Source organism: Podarcis gaigeae, assembly GCF_964106915.1.
Source record: "Podarcis gaigeae genome assembly, chromosome: 6".
Lineage (NCBI taxonomy): Eukaryota > Metazoa > Chordata > Lepidosauria > Squamata > Lacertidae > Podarcis > Podarcis gaigeae.
The window spans coordinates 72961611-72977757 of NC_139682.1; the positions used below are offsets into that span (position 1 = coordinate 72961611).

Below are 16147 nucleotides of genomic sequence, written 5' to 3' on the forward strand. Positions count from 1 at the left end.
AAACCCCACAAAAAAACAGGATTCACTACAAAACAGAAACAACAATCACAATCACACAAATAAACCAGAAACAGTCAGAAGAGCACCAGTGGAAAGAAAGGTCTACTTCAAGGAAGGCAGAGGAAAAACCCCCAACTGTTACTCTTAAGGGAGGAGCAAGTTAGAAGTTTCTCTAAGTGTTGGTGTTTTTTCCCTGCTTTCAGGCAAGTAGAGGATAACAATCCCCACTCTTGAGTGGTGTACCCACTCAAGAACGAAAAGTTACACTTAGCAGTATTTTTGATGTACTTGTTTTGTGTGTGTGCCGCTTATATGAATGTGCTGCTTATTCAAAACAAGATACTTGTACTCAACATTAAGGGCTTACACACCTCTCTCTTGTGGCACATATTGCACATGTGATCAGATAGAACAATTGCACCCCCTACAGGCTGAAAGTATTGTGGAAACCAGTGACTTTTTGCTGCATAACAGATAAAATAATATTAAATAGATGGGTTTTTAGTTTCGGTACTGATGTTTATTAACATGCTATACAGTTATTTTTACTGATGGAGGCTGCTCAATGGTTTTAACAGCTGCTTCTCGTTTTCTGCTACTTTAATTTGGTTTTTATGTATTGCCTTACGGTTATTCACTACCTTTTATATGGAAGATATGAATGTCTTAGATAGCGCTTTTGTTGCCAGAGAGCATATATTGGCAGAAGAAGCTGGATCAAAACACAGTTTCATGCCAACAAAACATATTGCCTAAGAATCCATGTACTTCCACCCAGTAATCAATTTTTTAAGACCAGTTTAGGTATGATATAAGTGTCAGTCTATTTAGGCTGACCTCACTATATTCCAAGTGACTTTAAAAGTAGCACCACATTTTCAAGATTGGACAAACCCCCCACACTATTACAGGTTAGAAAGTACAATAGTATCATTAAAGAATTCTCTTCTCTACTGGTCATCGCCAGCATCCTTCAGACATTAGTAGCACTTCAAATTTATACATTGGATCTGAATAAGATCTACTCAAAGTAAACCTATTGAAATTAATAGACCCAAGTTAGTCATGTCCATTAATTTCACTGGGTCTGCTCTCAATGGACAGAGCTCTATACTTCCCAGTTCCAAACCCAACATACTACGTTTAGATATGCAAGTGGTTTTCATACTTAGGGAGTTATTTCCATGCAATACCTGACATTCAGATTCCTCTGGGTGAAGATGACCTTACCTGTGTTTCCATTTCCATCATCCTTTGCTTTACTTCTTTCAGCTCGGCTTGTGTTTCTGCTTCTCGGAGCCTGACGGTCATGAGTTCATCTTGCAATTCATTTACAGCGTTCTTTTTAGGGGGGTCTTTCCACCTCCCAGTAGTGCGAACTAGATGGCGCTGAAAACATTGCTATGTTTTAACAAAATCCCCAACTTGAATTAAAATAAAAAATAATAATAAATCTTCAACTGGCATAAGGATGCAGGAAAATTCATTCAACTTGAGTAACCAAAAGCAGGAAAAATATGGAACACAGAGATTAAAAGCAGCAAATTTTCAGCAGCTGAGCACTAAACTGTACATATACTCATAAGGACAAAAAGGCACGTCAATATCTTGAATGTTTTTGCTAATGATTTTAAAAAATGCCCAGCCATTGAAATATCTACCGTCTCTCCATATTTTCTCACTCCAAAATAAGGTTTAAACTGCTTAAGACAGCATTATTTGAAGTCCTTGGCAACTGATGACTAAAAGCCACTCTAAGATTATAATGTATAGCTGCTTGGGTGTTACTCTCATTGAACTACTCAGTAGAAGTTACTTCTGAGTAAATAAGCTTCAAGACATTCTGCTTACACAGAAAACCGCCTATTTCGCAGAACGTTTATAGCTATTCTCAGCTGCAGAGGCAAATGTAAAAACCTCCATTTGCTAAACCGGGGATCAAAATGAATGGCAGGGGCTCTCTGCAACTAGGACTCATTCATTTGCGGTCTCTTCTCATGATCCCCAGCCTCTTCAAACATCCCTCTTGTACACTAGCTCTCTGTAAGTCCAGTTTACACAATGCATTGTTGAATCAACTTTAGCCCTAGGTCTTAGGGCTAGGTCTATAGCCTTACCTGCCAGTGTTCCTCCAAATCTTTAACTTGTTGTCTAAGTTCTTTTAGACCCATCAGAGCTTCTGCTTCTCTTAGTTTCACTGCAATCAATTCTTCTTGAAGTCTAGCAATATTGTTCTCATCAGGGAAGGAGCTGTTCCTCTGCAAACAAAGCAAGCTCTTAAGAAACCGAGAGTATAAGGCAGGCTTTTTGCATTAAACGATACGTGACGTAAGTGAAAGAAACGCAAGGGTCATCTAGCTCAAACCTCTTGCAACTGCATAATACTTTTTGAGGTGGCATTTCAGGAATACAAAGCACAGAAAGAACCCCCCCCCCCAAAAAAAAACCCTGAAGGACATTAAAATCTTCACAAATGAAAATGCAAAGGATCAATGGGCTTAAAGTTTCAGTGAAACAAAACTCTCTATCTTGAGCAGGATCATTATATAAGGGGACCTACTAGCCTATTAGTTCGTTCATAAAATTTATACACTGCTTGATTGTAAAAAAATAAAAGTAAAACCTCAAAGCAGTTTACAAAAAGATAAAACAATAAAAATCAAGGGGGGTGGGAAATACAAACCTGCTCTAAGACATACAAAATTTAAAACATTAAAACGAGTTAAAGTTATCTCAACTTTCTAAGCATCTAGGTAAGGTAAAGGGTAAAGGGACCCCTGACCATTAGGTCCAGTCGTGGCTGACTTTGGGGTTGCGGCGCTCATCTCGCTTTATTGGCTGAGGGAGCCGGCATACAGCTTCCGGGTCACGTGGCCAGCATGACTAAGCCGCTTCTGAAGAACCAGAGCAGTGCACAGAAATGCCGTTTACCTTCCCCTCAGAGCGGTACCTATTTTATCTACTTGCACTTTGATGTGCTTTCGAACTGCTAGGTTGGCAGGAGCAGGGACCGAGCAACGGGAGCTCACCCTGTCATGGGGATTCGAACCGCCGACCTTCTGATCGGCAAGTCCTAAGCTCTGTGGTTTAACCCAAAGCGCCACTCACGTCCCATCTACCATCTAGCTAGGTTTGTCTAAACAATAACATTTTTTTGCATGCCTTGAAAAGAGTAAAGCGAACTCGCCTGCTTGATCTCAATAGGCAGGGAGTTCCGAAGGGCAGGTGCTGCCACACGAAACGACCCGCGTTCTTACAAAAGCAGAACAGTTTTATGTGCCAATTCTGCCGATTGAAGAAGCCAAGTGGGCGCATGTTGGATAAGGCGATCTTGTTTTTAAGGGCTTTAGATACTAATAGCAGGCCTTTGGTTGATCTGATTTACATCCTATGCCCTTTTAAAATGTTTTTTTGGGGGGGGGCTCTTGGGTTGTTGTTTTTATTTTTATTAGGTATTTGGTGGTTTTATATCTTGATTTTATTCTGTGAACTGCCCTGAGACCCCCCAGAGTATAGGGACGGTATATAAATTCAATGAACAACACCACCACCTTAAACTTGGCCCGGTAGCAGCACGCAAGAATTCAATATGGATAAAACAGGCAGGCCGAACGATAGCCCACACTAAAAGTAGCTTGCCTGAAGTTTAAAGAGAGAACCTCTCTAGGGAGAGTTCCTAAAAGTGGGAGCTTCAATAGAAAAAGCCTGGCCTTGTGCCCCAAACAACTGTACTTCTGAGTAGGACACACGCCCTCCCCATGCTAAATCTAGTTGTGCCAAAAGGGACCGACGTTTTAAGGAATGTTATGTTAAATTCCGAGGACTCGTGAAAGGGTTTCACTCTGCAAAGCATTCTGGTTTGGACTTGCCTTTTCCATCTCAAGAACCTTGTCTTGCATTTCCTTCAGGGCACAGTGGGATTCTGCTTCGCTCAGCCTTGCTTGCACCAACTCTTTCTCCAGCTGCAGGACGAAGTCTTCACTATAGCGGGAGCTGCACTTTTGCTATATGGAGGGAGTAAGTTCAGCATTAAATGAGAGGAAGCAGTGCAAGGGTGCTCAGAAAGCAAGAGGATGCAATGGGGAGGGGTGCTGCTGCTGTGAACTATGAAGGTTTTCCCCCCTCAGGCATTTCCATTCAGACTTACATACAGACAAAGTTTATTCCCACTAGGGAGCAGACACTAAAAAACAAAAACCCTGCTAACTTAGGAACCAGTGCTATTTTACAGTGATTTTTATAATACCCCAAACCTGAAGTTTAAGTAGTGGAGCAGGTTGCTTTTTTTAAAGCTGTGGAAACACACCTCCAGTTTTCTGAGGTTTTGTTTTGGTCATCCTGTGAGTCAGAACTTTTCAGCATTTTGTGGCGCCACTGCAAGTTTGTCCCTGTTGACAAACTAGACCCAATCTTCAAGATACAACAGGGGCTATTTTAAGAATTAAATATTTTTACTTTGCCAGCTAGCCATTAAGTCATTGTGTTCTCCCAAGTACAGTTCACGTTGAGTCAGCCAGTCTGCTGTGGTGACTAATGAAAGGCTGGGCCTTGCAATTCCAGGCCATCTTTATTTGGCAAAGCCGCTAGAGCTATTCTCCTCCAAGCACAATGGAGCTTCACAGAGCACTTGCGGGAAACTACTCTTCATGGCAACAGATCTGCATTTGCGCTTCTGTTACTGAGGATCCAGCTAAAAGGTTATTGTGGTGGATCTCCCTCAGGCCTTTCACCAGCAATACCACCATCGCCGCATTCAAGATGTCACCATTTCCTGCAAGTCGCAGCCAATACAGTGGTGCCCCACAAGACGAACGCCTCGCAAGACGGAAAACCCGCTAGACGAAAGGGTTTTCCGTTTTGGAGGCGCTTCGCAAAACAAATTTCCCTATGGGCTTGCTTCGCAAGACGAAAATGTCTTGCGAGTTCCTGCGGGTCCCCCCCCTTTCCCCCCTTTTTCTAAGCAGCTAAGCCACTTATCAGCTGATCCGCTAAGCTGATAAGCCGCTAAAAGCCGCTAAAAGCCGCTAAACCGCTAATAGTGCTAATCCGCTAAGCTGTCAATGGGCTTGTTTCGCAAGACGAAAAAACCGCTATACGAAGAGACTCACGGAACGGATTAATTTCGTCTTGCGAGGCACCACTGTAAACCAGAGAGTTTAATGAAACAATCCCAAAGGGTTATGCATAGAACAATTTAATACAGTACAATAGCACATTGTTTTTTACAAGATGTATGAAAAGCGAAGGCATGTAAGTCATGTGGGTAAGTATTTTCTTCCTGGTTTTCCCCGTAGGGCGGGAAGGAGAGAAAGAATGTGTTTAAATCTGCAAAGCTTATTTTGGCAAACTTAAAGTTTCTGCTTAAACAAAAAAAACTACCGTCCACAACTTAGCATATAGAATCGTGTTTCGTTGATTTATGTTTATAGACAAATTCTAAGGATGTTTGCTCAGAAGACCCTACTTTCGGTTAATGGCACTTAGGCCCAGGTAGGTATAAACAGCAGCATCGAAAATATACTAACTTTGACACTGCAATTCTATACCTGCCTACTCAGAGTAAGGCCCATTTCCCCCCAACGCTGATGGGAGGACAACATTTGGAGGTTTCCCAATTCTGGTGCACAGGATTGCAAAGTGAGGTTTCTTTTGTACAAGCAAAAGGTATGGGGAGGTGCGGCAGACACGCTTCTAAGCAGCTAATTGTAAGAAAACAAAAAGTCTTGTCTGCTTTTCTCATGAAAACAGCAAAACTCTCCATGTGTAGAAATGCATATTAGAGCTGAGCGACCTGTGTTTCTACAATGTACCCAGGATTTACCATTATCTAATGCTGTGGGGACTGCTTTACATTTGAAAACAAACGTTCCTACGACACATTTTGAGCGAATAAAATCTCATATCAAAAAGCATTTCACTCATTCCAAAAGAGAAAATATTTCATAGAGCTTCAGGGGTGGGGGCAGAGATTGCAGTGCCACCTAAGTAGATACAATTCTTACCTTGAATCTCCGTTTAAATGAAATTTCAGTGGCATACACTCCCAAGTGACAGAAGGTCTGAGAGTCAGTTCGTTGGAAACTAAGCTTAACGAGCCTGCTTTTAGAGAAGTGTGCGATAAAAACGGAAAGGGTTCCAAGAATTGGGCTTTTTCAGAATCTCAGTGTTGTTGTGTTGCTGTTTTTAAAAAGCTATGCTGGCCCCTCTTCTTGTTCTTTGTTTTATACCTCAATCCACACTGTATGTAAGAATTGCTTTTTAACCTCCTTATTCTCCCAATCACCTTGAGACAGTGACTTATCCAATGCCATCGCCATTTGATTCATAGATAAGTAAGGAGCACCAACCCCAATATATCAAATACCAAGCAATTCAAAATTATTTCACGGTAACAATCATCCACCAAGAACAGGAAAGGAAACACAAAGCCTAGAAATTTGCGTTTGGGAGTATAATAATCTCCCCTTAGCTTTCCCAGGAATACAGCCTCTGTCTTTACACTTGCACAACAGTCTCCAACACAATAGTAACACAACACTATAGTAATCCAAATCAATTATTCAGACTAGCTATATTTCTATTCCGTCCCCTGTCCCCCGTCAGATGTATTCATTTACATGTATATTTTCATACCTATGAAAATATCATTTTTAATTCCACATTTCATTACAAGACATGTATTCAACACATAAATAATTTTTTGGATTATTCCATACATATCTATTGATTACGAGAAAGCTAAAGAACAAAGTAGGAAGTTTCCCATTTTGGTTGGGTTCCAATAATATTACTTGTGAGAAACAAATTATGGAACAAAATTAAGAGCTACCAAGATCAATGACCTGTCACATAAAGTTTATTATTCAGGGCAGGCTAGAAAGGAACATTTATGTTATCATAATTAATTACTCTTCTTCCAGTAATGAAGTCACTCACACACACACACACACACACACACACACACACACACACAATATTTTCTTAAACAACAGCCAGGTGAATTGAGAGCACATGTTTTACCCAAGGAAACAATCATACTGACATTATCTCAGTATTTTAAAGTATGAGATTGAAACCACAGGTATCTATTTAAAAAATAAAAATAAAAATGTCACATTGGTTGTGCAGCATCATCTTAAGCACATTCACCTGTCAGTCACACAAAGTTCAATCGCCTTACTGCCTAAGTGGTCAAATTTAATTTCTCTTTTCCCCCACTAGGTGGTGCCCTAAAATTTTGAAAACTGTACTAAGGATGATCACCCTAAAGGCCTGCTGTCAGCTCAGGCTAAGGATAGAGGAGGAATCCACCTTTAAGCAGATTTAAGGTTTGGTTATTCCAACCCAGCCGAGCCCTGTTTTGCACTGAACTGTGTCCTCTCTTCAAGTTCCTTATGCATCACCAAGACTCTCAGTTCCCATCATCTCTATGGCTATATTGGTTGCTAGTGATACGAGCTGGGAGTCTAACAACCTCCAGAGGGTTAGGAACCCCTTAATCTAATTATTAAAAACAGGCTAATTCGTTTTCGCTTAATTTTTATCCATGCATATATCACAGAAAGCAATATATTTAAAGAGGAACAGAACAGAGATCATGCCATGTCCAACAGAAATAACCAGAAGTGAATGAGAAAGAGAAGAGAGTAGGTTACTACCAGGTACCTTACCCCTTGTTGCTGTTGCTGGAGCTCCCTGATGGTATTTTCAGCTTGCTCCAGTTTAGTAATGGTCTCATTACTCTGCTGTTTGATGGTGGCCAGCTCCCGTTTTATGAGATAGTTTTCCTCAGCCTCCTGGGCCCTTGTCACTTGTCCCTTAGGACATAATTTTCTTTTTAAAGCAATTGGAGGACCGATCCAGGGAAGACCGAGAGTTTTACATATTTATTCTGCCATATGGTTAAAATCTTGCAAATCATCACAGAACTGTTACAGCCAGTACATCAATTTAGCGAAGTAAAGGCAGTTTAGCACTGCACCGCATTAAACGCTTTTAGTATCCGCCAGCAAGGTCAATTATGTATTTGCATTCAGCAGAACTCTGTTCATGCATATATTACTCCATTGTGCATGCACATCTGTTAGAAGTTTTGTAGCTGGTCTACAGAATTAGTGTTGAAACAGAATTACAGCCCAGCAATTACTCAGAATTTCGGGCGCCATTAGAATGAGCGTGCAGAGATATGCCTAAATATTATTCTAACACAGAGCTGCTAGATTACAGTTGTTTAAATTTACGAGGGTAGATATTCAGTTGTAAAAATGCATGTAGTTATTAATGCATGCATTAAAAACAGAAAGCTGTTTTTTTAGAATCGGAAAGAGTGAGATACTAAAGAAGTATATACCTGTATCAATCTATCTGCCAAGGAAGCACTTTCCTACAAAAAGGAAAAAAATTCAGATAGGAGTAAGAGAAAAAAAAGGAAAACCAAGTGACAAAATCAATGGTGGAAAATTATGCCCAAATTCTACCAACTTTCCATATACAATGAACTCCCAAATATTCATTTTTTTTCACCCATTAAAGGTGGTACGGTTTAACAGCCAAATCTCAGCAGCACAGGCAGAAGACTTAATTCAGAGAAATAAAACCGAGCTTCAAATTTAATAATATTTGTTTAAAGAGGGTAAGTTGTTTAATTTTCAGTTGGCAGTTTATTGCATGGAGCAAACATTATACGGTATGCAAATTCATGTAGAGCTCACTTGATCAAGCTTTGTGAAGTGAAAGGAGGTATAATTTGAGCACATTTCAAAGTTCAGCTAGTGAAGGGGCAGAGCAATTTGTAAAACAGCAATATTTAAAAGGCAGGAGTCTAGTGATGCAAAATGTCAGGCACGAAGAACAGTGAATATATGCAAAGTATATCTGCTCTGATTTCGGACAACTCTTATCACTAACGCTATTACAGTTTAATCTTCCCTTGCTCAGATTTTGCAGCAAACTAGAATCTTCACAGCAATCTAATAATCCAGGCAGCTTTCAACCTGGAAAGGTACAATTTAACCCATACACATCAGTTAGTTTACACCTCCCTTAATGCACTTACAAATTCACAGAGAGGGCAGAAACTGTTAACACATCCACATAAAAATTGATGCATCAAGAAGCCAAATGAAGCTGTATCAATAGAAGTAGAAATGTATTAATTAGCATAAATTAAGTGGAAACTATCTTCAAGCTGAACGCACAATTGTTCTCTGAAGTGAGATTTGTTTAAGAACAGAATTTCCATCTTGCTTTCCTATTTTTGTTTTATGACAGTAACAGCCATTCTGTTCCCCTTGGAACCAGGAATGCACATTGGAAAAAGTTCACTTTCCACGCTTATGGGAAATTGGAAAAAGTTCACTTTCCACGCTTATGGGAAAAGACCAAACTTCACTCCCCACACAGGGAGAACTCCTCTTTTAAGTCACAAATGAAGACTTCTGCCAACTATAATTTCAAAAACTAGGAAGCTATAGCTGTAAAAGACTTGAAGGCCTAGAAAAAAATACCAGAAAAAGGAATCCAATCTATTCCTATTCAGCATCCACTAGAGATAGACAGCGTATTCTTTAGTCCGATTAATGGGAACAAGTATTCTAGAGCCAAGGGGAAAGGCCACAATATCATAAGATTATTGGGCAGAAGGAAATTTTCATATGACAAAGAAAAACCATGAGAAAGTGATTTGGGTATAGAAAAAGACCAAGCCTGCCCTTTCAGAATTGCCCCAATGCTTGAAGAAGAAACACCTGCATTAGAGATCAAGGAAAGCTTGCCTTCTACCAAAAGGATAGCCAGCCACTCTCACAATGGTTAACAAACGAGTATCAGTCTCTAGAAGCTTATATGTCGTGCTACAGCAAGCTTGAAGTCTTGCAAGGTTGGCACATTGGCAAGAAGGTGGTTGCTGTCAGGGTCGTTGGTGCTAAGGGCAATTGCAACAGACTGGAAAACAGTCTATAGAACCGTTGGAAGGATTGGGTTAGATCTGGACTAGACGCTTCCATCACCTGCTCTGTTTGGATGCCATCATTTTCTGGGCACTGGAAAGGTAATCACTGTGGATTTTGTTCGAGAACAACTCTGTACTGTCTTGGAATTCAGAACAATAAAGAAAAACCTTGCTCAGACTATAACAGGACAATGTTACAAAAACCTCCTCTTTTTAAGAGAACCGCGTCCCTATCACTAAGGCAAAACGAAAAGGAAAGAAAGAATTCATAATGGGTTCTCCTATTCCTCCAACTGCCCTTGCCCATTGAAAGAACTGAGAAATAAAAGCAGTAAAAGTATTACCATGATAGTGGGACTAAAAAAAGCAGCAACACTGAATGAGAGGATCATCTAGAGGACAAACATGATGCCTCAGGCTTGCTAGCCCATTGTCTAGTCAAGGCCAGTGTGACACGTAAAAAACAGATCCTCAGGAGAGGATGACTTCCTAAGACTGTTTTCTCACCAGTGCCACAAATATACTCGAACATTTTCAAGTGGCTGAAAGAATGGAGCTGAAGTTCTTCCAAGGCGTCCAAAACACCCACCCACAACACAACTAGGTACACACACAGTTCAGTTTTTTGCTTCAAACGCTGCCTCTGAAACTACTCAAATTAACAGACTGCCTATACTAAATGGAACACTTGGGATTTTTAAAAAAATAATAATAAAAGCATACATTCCTCAGCGCTTTATAAACTGTTCATATTATTACGCCCATGTCAGTTATTCAGAAAAAAATTTACAATATAAAATGCTCAACTCTCCTGTTTGAGCACCACCATTCAACAACCCAAGGGATGACTGTTTCGTCTATCACTAGTTTGTCTGGTTCTGGCACCCTGCACTCCTGTTTCCCCCTAGCCATCAAATGATCAGTAGTGTCCACATGCTTGGAATAAGAAGAAGGAAGTTCTAATGGCTTTAAGAATAATAATAGGCTTTAAGAATAAGAATAAGAATAAGAATAAGAATAAGAATAAGAATAAGAATAAGAATAAGAATAATAATAATAATAATAATAATAATAATAATAATAATAATAATTTATTATTTATACCCCACCCATCTGGCTGGGTTTCCCCAGCCACTCTGGGCGGCTTCCAACAAAACACTAAAATACAATAACCTATTAAACATTAAAGGCTTCCCTAAACAGGGCTGCCTTCAGATGTCTTCTAAAAGTTTGGTAGTTATTTTTCTCTTTGACATCTGGTGGGAGGGCGTTCCACAGGGCGGGTGCCACTACCGAGAAGGCCCTCTGCCTGGTTCCCTGTAACTTGGCTTCTCGTAGTGAGGGAACCGCCAGAAGGAAGAAAATGTTTCCAGGTACAGTTAGGGTTCTTCATGAAGCCAAAGCAGATCAAGAGATTGAGATGAGGCAGAATAGAAGCAGAAGAGAAGCCCTTATTTTCCACAGCTCTTTGGTGAAAAAAGTAAGAAGGATGGGTGTTCTGCTCTCAACCTGCTTGGGAACAAAAATCATAATCCAAACTAAGAGCCTTCCCTTATCTACCACACTTTGTTACAGCTATCTGCTTTAACCTAAATTAAGAATGAGCTCTCTCAACTTCATTGTACTATTCAGTCCAGGGATTGAACTTGAACACAATGCCACTGAATTAAGGAAGAAGACTGCAAGTCAAAGCTGTATATGTGTTGTGGTTTCTATGGTGTGCTGAACAAAAACAAATAAATAGAAACTTGTTTTCGGTTTCTGAATACATTCTATACGGTGGTTATGCAAAGTGCGAAATCATTTCAGACACCTGGCTTAATGTTTCAGTGCATTTGGTGATGCAAAGAACCAAAATAACGTTGGCGCAAACCTTTGTCCCAGCTTCCTTCCAGCAAGGAGATTGTCCAAGGACACTGATCTTCCATCCAAAATTCATTACATACATCTTTCAGTTTCATTGTCTGACTTTTCATAAACCCAATGCCTTGTTCTTCAACAAAACCGTTAATTATTAAGGGGCCACAGAACGCTTTGTTGAATTCACTTCTTTAGTTACGGTTGTACGGAAAGCAAGTGCTCATAATTTAGAACCCTAATTGTCTAATTATGAAGAAGCATCATGACACTGCGATAAAGCAGACATTAGCAGTGTTGTTCTTGCCATGCTATTCATATTAGTACAACTATTCAGAACTGCACCGGTATTTTAAAATTTGTCATCAAATACAGGATAATGGTGACTAGAATACTTACTTTTTCTAGTGTTTCAATGCGCTGTTTTAAAAGTCTATTTTCTGTCTGTAATCTCTGAAAAGCAAGCAAAATTAACTGAGCCCTAAATGCAGTGAGGAGACAGGAAGAATCCAGTAACCTTCAAGGCCCACTGAAGTTACAAGATACCATATCACCTGGTAAACATTACATGGAAACATCCTAGATTTCTCCCCTAATTATTCCCTTATAAGAGTTTCAAAGCAGATGGGCAATTTAAATTAACTGAGAAGCCCCAATGATCACTTTATATGCATGGTGCTTCTACTTTAGGGTGCTGATTCCACACACTTGTGGCAAAGTCATGCTTCTATGAATGTTGTTATATTGGAAGGTCATATGATCAATTATAAATTATACAACCTAATGCCCAGCATCACAAAGAGCTAAATCCTGACCACATTCCCTTGAAAGCAAGACTGTGGATGCAGCCTGTTAATTCAGATCAGTAGGAGGCCTTCTGAAATTATCAGTGTTACTAAATTGCTTGCTATCACAACGCAGATAGCTTCTTTTAAAAAAAAAAAGAAAGAAAAGAAACCTTGCTGGAATGCAACGTGGAACCTTTGAGAAAAATACCGTATTTTTCGCTCTATAAGATGCACCAGACCACAAGACGCACCTAGTTTTTGGAGGAGGAAAACAAGAAAAAAAATATTCTGAATCTCAGAAGCCAGAACAGCAAGAGGGATCGCTGCGCAGTGAAAGTAGCAATTCCTCTTGCTGTTCTGCCTTCTGGGATAGCTGCGCAGCCTGCATTCGCTCCATAAGACGCACACACATTTCCCCTTACTTTTTAGGAAAGGACTTGAGATGGGTGGGTAGGGGTTTGCTAGGCAGGGAAGGAAAAGATCCTAGAAGTGGGCTGGAAGAGTTCTTACAGGCAGGACAAACAGCCATTCAAGGAGGAATCTGTTTAATTAGAAACAGTTCTAAAGTGGAGGTTTTAAGTAAAGTTCTCAGTTATTTCTGTAAAGCATTTCTGCCTGGAACAAAAGCTCTGGCTTTATCAGGGTCACCATTAGGCTTTAACCCTCATTGAGTGTGTTTAAGTAAAATTCCAGTTTTGCTTCCGTTGGGACTGATCCTTTGAGGGATAAATGGTCACGGGTTTTCTTTTCACATCATCAATATTAGCAACCTCTGCCACGGACATAGAATCTCACACCTCTCAAGCGTTACTCCCAGGGAGTGTCTAAGTTTTAAAGCACCCCAAACCCAGCCACATTCCCTCGCTCACATCTTTACTGAGGGAGCCTGTCACATCAGGGTTTTATTTTCTTACATATTCCTCCACAAAACGATCATATCCCAGCCCACACATCTTTCACTGCAGCTTTGTTTTAAATGTACCTTTGAAAAGTGGAAAGTTACAGGTACTATATTAGCTTTCCATAATAAATGAGGATGCACTATGAAAAGTTAATATGGCACTTGCTTCCACAAAAGACTTGTTATTTATTCATTACCTTCGTATCCTGCCTTTCTTCCAAGAACCTCAGGACAGCATACAAATAGTCCCTGCTGCCCAGGTAAGGATTGAAAATATCCACATTAGTTACAACACTCTCTCACAAAATTCCACTTACTTTAATTTCTACTTGCTCTTCCATTTCTTTTGTTTTTATAGTGGTATATTCTTTTTCTAACCTGAAGAAAAAAATGTAAGACTTTTTTTTAGTACAGTGGGACCTCGGGATGCGAACGGGATCCATTCCGGAGCCCCGTTCGCAGCCTGAATAGAACGTAAGGCGACTGTGCGTCTGCGTGTGCTCAGGTCGTGTTTTGTCGCTTCTGCGCATGCGTGTGACGTCATTTTGAGCGTCTGCGCATGCACGAGCAGCAAAACCCAGAAGTAACGCGCTCCGTTGCTTCCGGGTTGCCGTGGAGCGTAACTTGAAAATGCTCAACCTGAAGCACATTCAACCCAAGGTATGACTGTATTGTGTGCATGTGCTGAACAGAATAAGTAACATGCAGATTGACTGTCAATATTCCTCTGCTGGACTCCCACCAAAGCTTTTGTTTTTCATTCACTAAACCTGATTTTCCTCTCCTTCACACTGAAACTGTACGTCCATGAAAAAGGCACAATTCTTTGCAATTCTTTTCATCATGTCTAGGTCTTAAGGCAGCATTGTACATGAGGTTTTGTCTTAACACACATAGTGAAGTAGAAAAAGAAAACCAGACGAAACATCACATGGAGTAGTTCGCACAAGTGCCTATTTTGCTGTTAAGTTTACTTGCTGGAAAGCAATACCTGTCAGCATGTGTCTGGCAAAATGAAAACTTGTGAAATCTGCACCCAACAAGTAAACCTCTTCTTCCTATGTATATCCTTAAAAAAGCAAAGCTAAAGGACCCCTGGCAGTTAAGTCCAGTCGCATACGTCTCTGGGGTTGCGGAGCTCATCTCGCTTTACTGGCCGAGGGAGCTGGCATTTGTCCTCAGACAGTTTTTCCAGGTCATGTGGCCAGAATGACTAAGCCGCTTCTGGCGAAACCAGAGCAGTGCACGGAAACGCCGTTTACCTTCCCGCCAGAGCGGTACCTATTTATCTACTTGCACTTTGACATGCTTTCGAACTGCTAGGTTGGCAGGAGCAGGGACCGAGCAACGGGAGCTCAGCCCATCACAGGGATTCGAACTGCCGACCTTCTAATGCAGGAATATGCAGCTGTCCCATATGGGGATCGAACCTGCAACCCTGGCATTATGAGCACCACGTTCTAACCAACTGAGCTATCCGCTTATAGGAAAATTGTTGCGTGAAATTGTTGATATATGAATTAAGTGCCCATGCTTCAGCAATTGAGGCCTCATTTAGAACTCAACAGAAAACACACAGCAAGTTGTACTGCTTTCAATAAGCAATTATAAATGGGAATTGTGAAGCCCATTTCAAAAGCCCATAGCTAGAGTGCAGTGTGATAAGACTGATTTCTAAACAAAACAAAAAAAGGGCCTAAGCAGTAGATCTGCTAAGATTGTTTTTCTTAAAAGAAAGGAAGTTAAGACTTTATATCTAATGGGACCCCTTTAGTTCCCTGGAGATTCTGTGATCCAGTGGAGACTTATATGACTAAAAGAGCTGAGAGGGGAAGAAGGGCACAGGCAAAAACAGAAGCTTCCACTTGGCTCAAAGGTTTCCATGAATGCAACAACAGGAATAGATACTATCCAAAAACAGATTTTAATTTTATTTATTTATTGCCCATCAGGTCCTAAACAGTAGCTTTTGATACACAAATCTCCATCAAGCTCTTTTTTAGTGGCACGCTTGTCTGTTTTGCCTGAAGAGTTTCTGAAGCTCAATAACTAGTTTGCCATTTTGTGACTTTCAGTTGATGTGGATAAAGTTACTTTGCTAACAATGCTTTTGCGTACAGTGGAACCTCGGGGTGCAGACATAATCCATGACGGAGGCACGTCTGCAACCCGCAGTGTTCACATCCTGAAGCGCTGCATCTGTGCAGGCGCGATTTGGCGCTTCTGCGCATGCGCGAGCGGCGAAACCTAGAAGTAACCCGTTCCGGTACTTCCGGGTTTCCCGCAATCCGCAACCCCAAAACACGAAACCTGAAGTGTCCATAACATGAGGTATGATAACATAGTAACATAGGCCAAGGTGGCTGATGTATTCCCCCCTCCCGAGTGTGATACACAGTACTCTAGTTAGTATTATTGGCAAAGAAACTGCTGAGACTCTTAAATGGAAGCACGTTAAGAAGATTTTAAAGCAATTCAAAACCCAGGAACTTTTTTAGAGCACAGATGCTATTTTATGCAAAACGTACTACCTACTTTTTCATCTTTTTTGCATTGTATTTGACCTGGTAAGCTGCTTGGATTAATTTATCTGGCCCACCATCAAACTGACGCGGAACGACCTTCTGAAAGTGCTAAAAAGAAAGCACACCG

The 16147-nt window shown here is 40.6% G+C and overlaps 1 protein-coding gene across 4 annotated transcripts in view; it reads right to left on the bottom strand.

The window, feature by feature from the left end:
- Positions 1-16147, bottom strand: part of EVI5 (ecotropic viral integration site 5) — a 70551-nt gene that overhangs the window by 27927 nt on the left and 26477 nt on the right. For 2 of the 4 annotated variants that reach the window (XM_083743349.1, XM_083743350.1), the window contains 8 exons: positions 16031-16128; positions 13813-13873; positions 12206-12259; positions 8351-8383; positions 7671-7817; positions 3870-4004; positions 2118-2258; positions 1231-1389 (listed from right to left, as the gene is read on the bottom strand). In XM_083743349.1, coding sequence (XP_083599475.1) covers positions 1231-1389; positions 2118-2258; positions 3870-4004; positions 7671-7817; positions 8351-8383; positions 12206-12259; positions 13813-13873; positions 16031-16128 — 828 coding nt within the window. The remainder of the gene's footprint in view (positions 1-1230; positions 1390-2117; positions 2259-3869; positions 4005-7670; positions 7818-8350; positions 8384-12205; positions 12260-13812; positions 13874-16030; positions 16129-16147) is intronic. The other 2 variants (XM_083743351.1, XM_083743352.1) reach the window with 2 other exon arrangements.